The sequence below is a fragment of the Corythoichthys intestinalis genome, chromosome 17 (genome assembly GCF_030265065.1).
Source record: "Corythoichthys intestinalis isolate RoL2023-P3 chromosome 17, ASM3026506v1, whole genome shotgun sequence".
NCBI lineage: Eukaryota > Metazoa > Chordata > Actinopteri > Syngnathiformes > Syngnathidae > Corythoichthys > Corythoichthys intestinalis.
Window position 1 is genome coordinate 33,653,884 of NC_080411.1, and position 12,521 is coordinate 33,666,404.

A 12,521-nucleotide genomic window follows, 5' to 3' on the forward strand; every position below is an offset into this window, starting at 1 on the left:
CGCCCGCCCGCACTCACACACGCACAGGACGCCGCGGGACTCGTACAAACACTCACAGGTAAGTAAGTACACGAACGTCTTTTCGTGCTCGTAATTCAAAGTTAGCTTCAGGCTACACTGCCAAAATGAATCATGACGTCATTGCCCGCTTTGCTCCAACTTTGGAACGCGTTTCTACTTCAAGCACATTTCAGGACGTCCGCTTGATTTTTACGGCGTGTGCGCGCGTTTAATTATGTATTTATTTATTTTGAATGGGTGTTTTGTCAGCGACTGAAAACAAAAATTGAAAGGTTGATTTTTACGCCTCCAGTCGTCGGGAGCCGTTTTGCAGGCGTTGTGTCCGTTTATTAACTGTATGTATGCAGTTTTGACATTAATATGGGAACGAGTTGGCCGACATTACGTCACGGATTGGGCGGAGTCACGAAGAAGCAAAACCTTACATACTGTACTGTATATGTATTTTTTTTTATTTTTTTTTATTTTTTAACATTTGCTAATTTACTCACTGAGTTAATTCGTTCCATTATGTTGGCCAACCCATATGAGGTTTTAACTCATTTGGCTACCATTGATGGCTAATTTTATTTTAGCAAAAAAACATGAAGTCGAAGCACGTAATTTACTTTCGCGGGCCACACAAAATGATACGGCGGGCTGGTTCTGGCCCCAGGTCACCAGTTTAACACCCCTGCATTAACTCATGCACTACCATTGATGTCAAACCCGTTTTAACTGGTATGGCAAGCATTGAATGATCATGCTTTACTGCCATTGGCGGCTATAGACTATGATAGTAGACTGCTGGATCGCTGCCAGGCCTCCTAGTCAAAATGGATCAGACATCTATCGCTGCCAATGGCAACCAATGTACAAACCTCTCAAACCATTAGCTGCCATTGAGTTAAGATGAAAATAAAAAACTTCAAGGGGGCGTGGCATATTGAGTGGCATCAGCAGATGCTGGAGAATTGCCACATTGAAATTGCTCCTTTTTCCCCCCACCTACCCCAAATTTTAGGTATGAGCAAAATTCACATACACTGATAAGGTCGCCCATAACTCTCAACCTTTGCTCGGAAGGAACACAAACCAAGTGTTGGTTCGCAACTCCAAAAATACGCACTCGTAACAGTAGTCAAGCTCCCACTATACTTAACTGATAGGCATTGATGCCGATCTTTCTGGATACAAACTCATTTAAGGAGGAGAAAAAGTACAAAAAAAGTAGCTCTTGAGCCGCAGGTTGAAAGTCTCTGATTGGGCGTCTGTTGTTGTCAAAGGCACTGAACACGTGAATGTACTATGTTTATTACTACTAAAACGTATTATTATTAATAATTTTAAATATTATTTTATTTCTAAATTAAGTTTGATCATTTTCAAATGATCACATTCAAAATGCCACCTTTTTACAATTATTGGGGGAAACTTTGAGTGTTCTGTGTGTTTTGCTTTGGCTTGCAGCATGGCGAATACGAGCCCTGAGTAGTCGCCTGAAAGACGCCTGTTTTTTCCGATGCATCGCCTCATGAGCTCGGCTGTGGCTGGGCTGCGACCCCTGACGTCGGTTCCCTGGACGTCCACTCACAGGCCGGTCCGGAGAGCCTTTCTCAACGGCGCCAACAGAACCTACGTGGAGGAGATGTACCTGGCTTGGCTGGAGGAGCCCGCCAGCGTACACCAGGTACAAACTTCTCCAAAGGCACTCTTTTAACTTATTGTTTGCAATTGATGGCTCTAGACATCCAGTTTATTTTGACTGAGGCTCCCAATCGAAATGGATGGGTCATCTAGGGTTAGGGCCAGTGAAAATGTATGGGGAAGTTTTTGTCAAATTTTGACGGAACCGTATGCCCAAAATTGCCTGATAACTTGTACACCTTGATTTTGTGAATTTTTGGATGTGTGAATCATGTGACAAAAAGTGTAGGACAAGTAGCATTTTGAAATTTTTAAATGTTTTGGAAATGGATGAGGCTGTTTTTTTGTCAAACAAAACAAAACAAAAAGATATGTTTTTGGCACAACTGTGAACATTAAGGGCAAAATCCGAAAACAGCCTGTGTCGCATGAATTTTTGGAATGTTTCAAGGTTGGAACTGTGTGAATCCATTAAAGAGTGTGGGTCCAAGGTTGTCTTTTCTCTGGTGCAGTCATGGGACATGGTATTCCGTAAGACCCACGCGGCCCACCGTAGCCCGATGCCTCTTCGGGGGCCGAGCACCGAGACTGACATGGAGAAGTTGGTGGGAGACCATCTGGCGGTCCACACGCTTATACGCACTTACCAGGTACGATGCATCATAGTATTGACGACAAGATTTATGGGAGTCATCGTTAGCTTTGCTAGCTCTTGGTACAACGTAAAGTGTCGTTACAGGTGCGAGGTCATCACATCGCCAAGTTGGACCCTCTGGAAATCAGCTGCGTGGACTTGGATGACGCTCCGTGTAGCATCGGGTCGCAAAAAGTTGGTGAGGGATCTTTTTTTTGTTTTTGGATTACAGTTCACCACTTAGGGCGGGGCAATGATTACAAATGTAAATCGCCTGGCGATAAATCGTGTCGTTATATGCAAAATTAAATCGTAGTTATTATTACTATGGGTATTGATACAGAACTAATATTACGTCATTGTTTTCATGGAGTACCTGATACCTAAATAATGTGCCAATGCTGTGCAATATTTACTTTTTAAGACCTAGTTTCCAAACTATGGTTGCCCTACCCAGGATGCCCGCCAGCTAGTGCTGTCAATGGCAGCCAATCAAGTTAAACAATTCAATTTGTTCATCCTCTAGCCAATATGGCTAGTTAATCACTAGTAGACATCCAATCCACCTGAAGCTGGCCGGTGTTTGCGCTATTAGCCCTCTCACTTCAAATGGATGGAACCATCTAGCGTTGTCAATGGCAGACAAGTTAAGCAGTGTCTTACCAAGCCTTGATAGCAATTACTTTACAGTCAAGTGAGTATGCAGGAATTTAGTATTTAAAGATGAAAAAAAAAAAAGTATATTTAAAAAATGGTATCAGTACAGTATCAGAATTTGTCGATACCACACAGCTGTTATCAGAATCTGCATCGGGAACCAAAAAAAAATGGTCTCGGTGCAACAGTAATTATCATATGTTTCCTATTACTGTTCTTACATCCTATCTTATGAAATTCTTATTAAATTGAATGGTATAATTGACTAGCACGATAATCAAAAGTCAATGTGCGGTATATGCGGAAGTTGGCATGACCGAACCCGTAAAACTGGTTGGCGAACTTCAGGTATGTGCTATATGGATAACACGATGTTGTAAAAATCGTGCTCCAAAGGTTTAATGCAACAAATTATCAAGTCATATCAAATACCACCGGAAAAAAATGCTTTAGACTGTATATGTATATTTTTTAAACGGCATGGTATTGGACACTGCGCAGCAGGGTATGCGAATCTTTATTGGGTGCCAAAAAGTAGCAAAGCAGTAAAATGTTTCTAATCTCCTTTCAGAACTTTGTGGTATCGGTACAGTATTGGCATCGGCATATATTGGTTGCCCAAAGAAATGATCGCGGAAAAACACTGGTTAAAGCAAAAAAAAAAAAAAAAAAACAGTTTAGATAGTGGCAAATTCGGTAGCTTCGAAAGACGTATTTGTTCCGAGTTAGTCACGGCTTTGATCTGTTTTGCTCAATCCAGAGATTGGTGGGGCAACACACCAACAACCTCATTAACTAGTTAGCTTTTAAACATTTTTTACTAATCAGAATCATTCATAACCCTTTCACAGCAGGTAAATACTGTATTAGCTAAACGTTAGTGTAATGAGCTCATTTACTGTGACATAGTAATCATTTTTGTGCGTGTATGTGCTACGTTTACATTTGTGCGTCGCCGTAGACACAAAGAACTTAGGCCCCCCGTTTTCCACGTTAACAATAACAACAACACAATTAGACGATTAGCACGGAATGTTTCTATGGTGTCTCTTGGTTTCATTAACAATTGAGATTCAACACCAGGTTTAAAAAGTAGTACAGGCTTACTGTGTCTTTTAGCATTACCGTGGTAGCCAGTCTTTAGTTTATTGGGGAGATAGGAACAAGGGTTAAGACTTGAAATATACAGTACTCAGGCCTTGCATGTGCATGAGGTCCCACCTTGATTTTAATCATGAGCCAGTCCTAACTTTTCACGCATGTATAACTGTATGTGTAAGGGGACTGTAGTCCATGTTGCTTAGTCAGCATCGGGTTCAAAGGTTTCTTATCAGCACCTCCTTGGATGAAGTACATTTGCGTTGCTTGTGTGATGACAGGGATGGGTGGAGCGTAAGGAACAGGGGTGAAAGTCTAACGACGTTTTAAATAACACGAGTTGACTGACATATCACTCAGCCTCGCCTCCTCCTCCCCTGGACTCTCTTCCTGCTGGCAGTGCAAGTTTCTTATCTCAGTGCACATGCACCGTTGTGTTAAACACAAGCTGGCCTCCAGCCAGCAGACAGACAAACAGAAGCATTCCTGCTTCATACTAGTGTTGCACCGATACCGATACGACACTAAAGTGACGTAATCGGTAGTAGGGAACGATGCTGTGCAATATGTTACCTTAAGATCTAGTTTCCAACTGTTGGTCACCCTACCCAAGATGGCCGCCAGTTACGCACGCCGCTGTAAAAAAAAAATTACGAATTAAAAAAATAAAATAAAAAAAATAAAAAAGGAAGTGCCTGTCGTCCTTCCCAAGATGATGCTAGACGTCCAATCGTGTGGCGTCCAGTCATTCTTCTGCTGTGATTTTCAATTCGTTCATCACAAGTAGATGTCCAATCCATTTGAAATAGAGGGTGGCAGCGAATAAACGTTCCTCAATGGCAGCTACTGAGTAAGCTCTTCTATATTGATGTCTAGGTAAGGTATATATAGTCAGATGTTTCAGAGAGAAAAGAGACATTTGCTATCCTGGAATCACCTGGTGAACAGGAAATTGTGAGCTTCCCTACCTTACGTAATATCTTCTGAGATCCGTACATTAATGGATGCCATCTTCATTGGTCTCAGTGGACAATTCTATATTGTGATGACCCTGGGCATGGCCTACAGGTTCTCATGGTCTAGATCATTCGGACTTGGACAAGATTTTCCGCCTTCCGAAAACCACATTCATTGGTGGCAACGAGGACGCTTTGACACTCAGGGAGATCATTCGACGTCTGGAGGTAAAAACACCAGCCGAAGGCTCCTCTACTGTAATGCCGCGTTACTGACCTTCCTCTTGTGTAGGAGGCATACTGCCAACACATCGGAGTGGAGTATATGTTCATCAACGACGTACAGCAGTGTCAGTGGATCCGACAGAAGTTCGAAACCCCAGGAATCCTGCAGTTTAGCGCGGAGGAGAAGCGAATCATGCTGGCCAGGATGATCCAATCCACAAGGTATATTAAGATGCTCGCAGGCACAAGAAGAGCTTGATGCAAGGCTGTTTGTGGGGGTCCTTTATATCAACAATCGTGAAGCGCTTTGAGACTGTTGTGATTAAGGGCTATGTGACTTCTGCACCTCTCGACAGGTTTGAAGAGTTTCTTCAGAGAAAGTGGTCATCAGAGAAACGTTTTGGCTTGGAAGGATGCGAATCACTCATCCCAGCCCTCAAGGCCATCATTGACAAATCGAGCGCGATTGGAGTGGAGAGCATCATTATGGGAATGCCGCACAGGTTCTGAAAGAAGTCAAAGTTCTTCATCAGTTTTTCATGTGCTGTTTGACACACGTCTGTGTCCAGAGGGAGGCTAAACGTTCTTGCCAACGTCATCCGCAAGGAATTGGACCAGATCTTCTGCCAGTTTGATCCAAAACTAGAGGCTACAGATGAGGTCCGAGACCAAAGTGTTGTCAAGTGTGCCCGCAAGGACAGTGTCGCCAAACTAGCAAAATTTGCTTTGTGCGCACAGGGTTCCGGAGACGTCAAGTACCACCTGGGAATGTTCCACAAGAGGTTAAACCGAATCAGCGACAAGATGGTCACATTGTCGCTCATGGCCAACCCGTCTCACCTAGAGGCCGTGGACCCTGTGGTCCAGGGTAAGACCAAAGCTGAACAGTTTTACAGCGGTGACACGGAGGGAAAGAAGGTAGGTTTGGTCTTGCATGTGATAGCCGCCATCCAGTCAGACGTGTATGCTATGTTTTTATGTTTTCTCAGGTGATGTCCATCCTTATTCACGGCGACGCCGCATTCGCCGGTCAGGGTATTGTTTACGAAACCTTCCACCTGTCAGACCTGCCATCCTACACCACGCACGGTACCGTGCATGTGGTGGTCAACAACCAGGTGCTAGATTCCCGCCTGGCTGCCGAAGGTTCACGTTTATTGAAAGCCCAGGGAAGCCCATAGCTGATTAGTGTGTTTGAGTACAGATCGGCTTTACCACGGATCCCAGGATGGCTCGCTCGTCTGCATATCCCACAGACGTGGCTCGTGTGGTCAACGCGCCCATCTTCCATGTCAATGCTGATGATCCCGAGGCAGTCATGTATGTGTGCAACGTGGCGGCGGAATGGAGGAACACATTCCACAAAGACGTGGTGGTGGACCTGGTAGGTGATAGGTTTGTCTGCGTATTGTTTACCTTCGCATGGGTTTCAAAATGGAAGCGTTCCTTCAGGTATGCTACCGGCGGAACGGTCATAACGAGATGGACGAACCCATGTTTACCCAGCCGCTGATGTACAAGCAGATCAAAAAGCAAAAGAGCGTCCTGCAGAAGTTTGCGCAAAGGCTTATCGGAGAGAAAGTGGTCACCACTCAGGAGTACCAGGTAAACGTCTGACTTCCATGTGGATGTTTCAGCTTACAGGTTTAACCATTCATGAACAGCAGCCATTGACGGCATTAGAATGCTTGGATAACTGTAATCGCAAATTTAGATTAATAGAAAAATCATCATGTCTGATACACTGATTGATCGCAAAATCTCTCAACCGATTAATCTATTTTGAACTAATTTTCTGCCATGATCATGTTTCACTGCCATTGATGTTGATAGACATCTAATCCCTACTGCGTCGGCAGCCATTGATGACATTAGACAGCATAGATTGAAAAATTAAATTTGTACTTAGTAAAAGAGGAATTGACTCTTAAAAACAGTTATTTAAAAAAAACACCCACTGACGGTGATAGATGAATTTCTGGTGACCTGTAGTAGTGCAAAATAATCAATTGAGCATTGATTAAATTTGCAATCAAATATCATGTCCGGATACAACATTCAGTATGCATCCCTGGATACGTTTTTATTCTTTGTTGTTTGTACTTTTATTCTCTGTTGTCACTTTAACACAACCCAGAGGGCTTATTTCTGTCTCTCAGGAGGAAGTGGCCAAGTACGACAACATGTGCGAAAAAGCCTATGCTCGCTCAAAAGATGAGAAGATCTTGCACATCAAACACTGGCTGGACTCTCCCTGGCCTGGTAGAAGACCAACTTTCCACTTACACATGCAACATCCAAGAGACGATTATGTTTTTCATTTTTAAAGGTATTCAATATGTCGCTAGATTTCTTCACAGCGGATGGACGTCCCAAAACTATGAGCTGTCCATCCACCGGCCTCTCGGAGGATGAGCTTTGCCATATTGGAAAGGTGGCCGCCTCCGTCCCCATGAAAGACTTTACCATCCACTCAGGTAACGCTTCCGCTCTTGATTTTTCATGTTTCATTAAAGTGATCCTCTAACTTAAATACATGTAGGCTCTAATAAACCACATTTGTTCTCTTGTACTAAAATATGTTGTTAGAAACACATAAAATGTTAAATCAGTGGCAATATTTTATAATATTTAGTCCATATTTTGACCGTTAGTTGGCGCCATGGTTTGCGGGCTCGCAGTGATGACATAATTGGTATCTTTCCAAATGTGTAGCGTGTTAAACAATTGCTTATTGCTGCCTAAACTCGCGAAGTAAAATGCCACGATGTGCTGCTTTTGAATGCAATTTCCAGTCAAATGGAAACAAGGGGAGTGAAGTGAGTGGTCAAGGTGGAATTATTATTTTTAGTGAATAAATGTGCATTGGTGGAAGCTTCTCCCCCTTTTTGGTCCCTGTATGCATGTACCCTACCCACCACGCATTACAACTGGCGTCCGAACATTTTTCCTGGATCCTCAGTCAAGTAAGGGATCAGTCTATTTTCTGGATCCGACGGTCCCACCACGTCTGCAATATCGGTTTCGGATCTGTCCATTTTTTTGATTCGTCGGTCCCACAGCGGCTTTTCGGATCAGTCTATTTTGTGGAATCGACGGCTGCGACATTGCCATGGGATCGGTCTAATTCCTGGATCTTTGATTGAGTAAAAAACACTGATTTGGATTACTATTGCTATCTTTTATGTTGACTATTCTTCGTGGGAGTTTTCCCCAAATCATACTAAATAATTAAAGCACTATGGCACGCTACAGTGACGACAGAGACTCTGACATGGACCTCACAACAATGTTGGAGTTCGTCAGGGAAAGCGTGTTTGCTTACTGCTGAGCTCCCGAGTGAAGAGTGGTCAAGGTGGAAATATTATTTTTTTGAGAATAAATGTGCATAGTGGAAGCTTCTCCCCTTTTCGCTACTTTTATACACGTATCCTAGCTACCACGCGTTACAATGTACAAGACATGGATTACACAAGGTGTGCTCTTTGGCCTATACTGTATGTAAAGCACACGACAGCTCTGGATGCTAACAATCTACATAATTATATTGGGATAAGTTTGAAAACGCAATATGCTTACCTTGAATATCTGCTAATAAAACCGGAGTTCCAAACAGTATACACTCTCGCTCCCAACCGGAGTTCCAAACAGCATACACTCTTGCATCACCAATTTTGCCCAACTTTTGTCTTATCAGGTATTTGCTAACACGCATTTTTCCCTGAAGCTCGTCTTGTGAACGACCGACAGTGCTGTCCTGCTCTTCACTTTTCAGATTTGGTTCAAATAGGAAGGGTAGAACCGACGACATGTTGGGAAAGCTAACGAGTGACACGCTGGAATTTCGGCAACGGGACCAGTGACGTCACGCACTGCGACGTAACAAGAATGGCGACTTATCACTTAAAATAATTTTAAAAACTTTCTTAAAACAAAAACATTAAGAGGGGTTTTAATATCAAATTATTATAACTCATACTAACATTTGTCTTAAAAATAGAGGATCCCTTTAAAAAAAAATTTTTTAAACCTGACCCCATTAAGACTTCAAGGCACCCAAATACATTCTTGTCAGTACTGAGTCATGCTCCAGATTTGGTTTGTTTAGCCAGTCATGTGGCGTTTTAGGTCTGAGTCGCATTCTGAAGGGTCGTGCAGACATGGTCAACCAGCGAGTGTGCGACTGGTCGCTGGGCGAATACATGGCTTTGGGCTCTCTACTCAATCAAGGCATCCACGTTCGTCTGAGTGGTCAGGATGTAGAGAGGGGGACTTTCAGGTCAATGCACACACAAGCAGCGAGAAAATTCTTCCAAATTTTCCTGCCGTCAACTTATCATTGCTTTGTTTCTTTGACGTGACAGCCATCGCCATCACGTCCTTCACGACCAAAACGTGGACAAAAAGACTTGCATCCCTATGAACCACATCTCCAGCGAACAGGCAACATACACCGTCTGCAACAGCTCGCTGTCGGAATATGGAGTCCTCGGTGAGTGAGAGGGTGCGCAAGCATTGCCGTAAACCCCTTCGTTCCAACCTCCAATTCCAAACCCTGATCTGCTAAATTCTCTAGAGTTGGGTATCGTTTAGGTTTTATCCGATAGCCTTGACTATGTCGGTACTATTTAAAATGGTTCCGGTGCTTAAATGGTTGTTGAACCGAGGACTAGTAGCGAATGCAGCCCTCCTAGTTCAAATGTATTGGATGTCTATCGCTGTCGATTGTAGCCAATGAGTTAATGTGAAGAGCAGAGCAGAACTTGCAATGTAAAAATGTAGTTAAGTTTGACTGCAATCTTACTGCAACTTAACTGCAAATGTAAACAAACAAAATATTATTTCACAATAGTGCTACATCACTTATGTTATTGTAAATGTAAAGAAACGAAATATCATGCCTCAAATGTGCATCACACATATGTTATTGAAAACAAAGTCAGAATATACTATAACTCACAAATTATGTTTTTCCGGGGCAGAAACGGGCAATGAAAGAAACTGCAGTTATACAACACATGTTGAAGCTAGCTCATCTTATTAGCAATAGCTGAGTACACTGAACTCAAGACATCATGTGACTACATCTACAGAACTGGTATTAGCTCCTACAAAGCATTATGAATACAAGCAAGCAATCAGAGGATACGTATGGTCAGGCAGCCAAATGTTCACTATTATTCGGTCTGGTTGCCACCGGTTGCTTTGGAACCGGTACCAATTTGATACCTCGTTTCAGTACCCAACCCTACTCGTAAACCTCAACCCCCGATATTGTTTTCCATCCTGTGTGCGCTCAGGTTTCGAATTAGGCTTCGCCATGGCCAGCCCCGACGCGCTGGTTCTGTGGGAGGCTCAGTTCGGAGACTTTCATAACACGGCTCAGTGCATCATCGACCAGTTCGTCAGCTCAGGTCAGGCCAAGTGGGTACGACAAAACGGCATCGTGTTGCTGCTCCCTCATGGCATGGAAGGAATGGTACGTTGGAATTCAACGCTTTGAGTGGATCGTCAAAAAAAAAATATATATATTTTTAAACTATATAAAAGATTTTTAAAATCCTTTACGTTTCAAAAATGTAAACCTATTAAACTTATTAAGTATTTTTAACAATTTTTAAAATCTTTTATTTCTTATTTCTTCTTTACTTTTTATTTCTTCTTAATTTATTTTTATCTTTTTAGGATTTTTTTCAATTTTAATTTCTCATTTTTAAGTATATTTTCCAGTTTAAATTTCTATGTTTAGTGCTTTTGTGTTATTACAATTTTTCTGTAGTTATGTATTCCTCCAATGCTTTATGTATATTTTTTAACTGTAAATTCAGGCTTTAAGGGGTTAAATAATCTATCCACCACATTTGCGTTGTGTGGTGATTTATCACACCCCTAGTTTGCTAGTACAGGCACATCTAGGGACCATTCTGCATTACTGATTTAACCCATTCCCTGCCATTGACAGTGAAAGACGTCAATGGCAGCTTCTGGAGTTTTTCATTTTTAAAATTTATTATTTTTTAATTTATTATTATTTTAATTTATTTCAGACAAGAAATAGCTACAAGCTAATTAGGTACAAGTTGAGTACATATTATTAAAACCACCCACATTAAATGTAGTCCCAAATACGTTTCGTAACAATGATAAGTAACGGTGGTCCTCAGGGTCCCGAGCACTCGTCGGCCCGACCCGAAAGATTTCTCCAGATGTGCAACGACGACCCCGATGTGCTCCCGGTGAGTTTGTATTCATTTTTGGCATCGCCTTGCCAGCTTCGCTGAGTCTCAACTATCACTTCACTTCCGCAGAGGCAGCACGACGACTTTGCTGTTCGGCAGTTGTATGAGTGTAACTGGATTGTTGTCAACTGCTCCACCCCTGCCAACTATTTCCACGTTCTCCGCCGACAGATCCTATTACCCTTCAGAAAACCGGTCAGTGGCTGCAAATGTGTTCGATTGACCTCACTCATTCTTGAAATCCAAATATCCTTCGAATCTTAACAACAAATGACTATTATGGTAATATAAAAAAATACATATATAATATTATCAACTCATTGGTTCCCAATGAAGGCGATAGACGTCCAACCCATTTGAACATTTTCATTTGCTGACAACCCTCCTAGTAACATAACATAAACACTATGTTGCAGCTATGCACATCATCTTACATTGGTTTTAGCCCCTCCCCTTGCCCAAACAAGCCCCCTTTACACACGCATCCTGGCCATACACCCCCAAGCTCCGCCCCTGGGTGTGATATCTATGTAAATATCACGCTAAAACTCATCTTCTTTCACAACAGCTGATTGTGTTCACGCCAAAATCCCTTCTGCGCCACCCGGAGGCTCGATCCAATTTTGACCTCATGTTGACAGGTAAGTACAAGTGGCAGAATACAGTGATCCCTCGCTACTTGGCACTTCAAACTTTGCGCCCTCAGTCCATCGCGGATTTTTTTTTCAGTTAAAAAAAAAAATACAGATGAGCTGTCCCGATCGCATAGTCTCACGCTCGCTCCCTCCTTATTACAGTAAATGATGATTGACAGACGGTTAACCTTTGCCCTTGCCAGAGACTTGATCTTCAAAGGGCCGCATGCGTCAGTTGTCGTTTAACTTGTTGAACAGGTACTGTGGCAACTCATTGTGTGTAGGTGAGCAGCTGGAGCGGATTTGAGTGGACACTCAATGAAGCATTTAATAAAAAGCTTTTTTTTTTTTCTTTTTCTTTTTTTCTTTACTTTTTTTAAATGGATTGGGTGTCTGCTTTTTTTCTTGTTTAAAAATAATTCTATGGGAC

At 42.4% G+C, this 12,521-nt stretch overlaps 1 protein-coding gene across 2 annotated transcripts in view; it reads left to right on the plus strand.

The window, feature by feature from the left end:
- Window positions 1–12,521, plus strand: part of ogdhb (oxoglutarate dehydrogenase b) — a 20,877-nt gene continuing 8,356 nt past the window's right edge. The window contains exons 1-20 of one of the 2 annotated variants that reach the window (XM_057818290.1): window positions 1–58; window positions 1,471–1,690; window positions 2,160–2,297; window positions 2,387–2,480; window positions 5,105–5,220; window positions 5,285–5,439; window positions 5,574–5,720; window positions 5,787–5,877; window positions 5,956–6,135; window positions 6,207–6,335; window positions 6,422–6,601; window positions 6,670–6,822; window positions 7,377–7,479; window positions 7,566–7,694; window positions 9,346–9,496; window positions 9,582–9,709; window positions 10,518–10,696; window positions 11,382–11,453; window positions 11,526–11,651; window positions 12,025–12,097. In XM_057818290.1, coding sequence (XP_057674273.1) covers window positions 1,523–1,690; window positions 2,160–2,297; window positions 2,387–2,480; window positions 5,105–5,220; window positions 5,285–5,439; window positions 5,574–5,720; window positions 5,787–5,877; window positions 5,956–6,135; window positions 6,207–6,335; window positions 6,422–6,601; window positions 6,670–6,822; window positions 7,377–7,479; window positions 7,566–7,694; window positions 9,346–9,496; window positions 9,582–9,709; window positions 10,518–10,696; window positions 11,382–11,453; window positions 11,526–11,651; window positions 12,025–12,097 — 2,512 coding nt within the window. In that variant the 5' untranslated portion in view covers window positions 1–58; window positions 1,471–1,522. Of the gene's footprint in view, window positions 59–1,470; window positions 1,691–2,159; window positions 2,298–2,386; window positions 2,481–3,682; window positions 3,793–5,104; window positions 5,221–5,284; window positions 5,440–5,573; window positions 5,721–5,786; window positions 5,878–5,955; window positions 6,136–6,206; window positions 6,336–6,421; window positions 6,602–6,669; window positions 6,823–7,376; window positions 7,480–7,565; window positions 7,695–9,345; window positions 9,497–9,581; window positions 9,710–10,517; window positions 10,697–11,381; window positions 11,454–11,525; window positions 11,652–12,024; window positions 12,098–12,521 lie in introns of those variants that run through there. The other variant, XM_057818291.1, reaches the window with a different exon arrangement.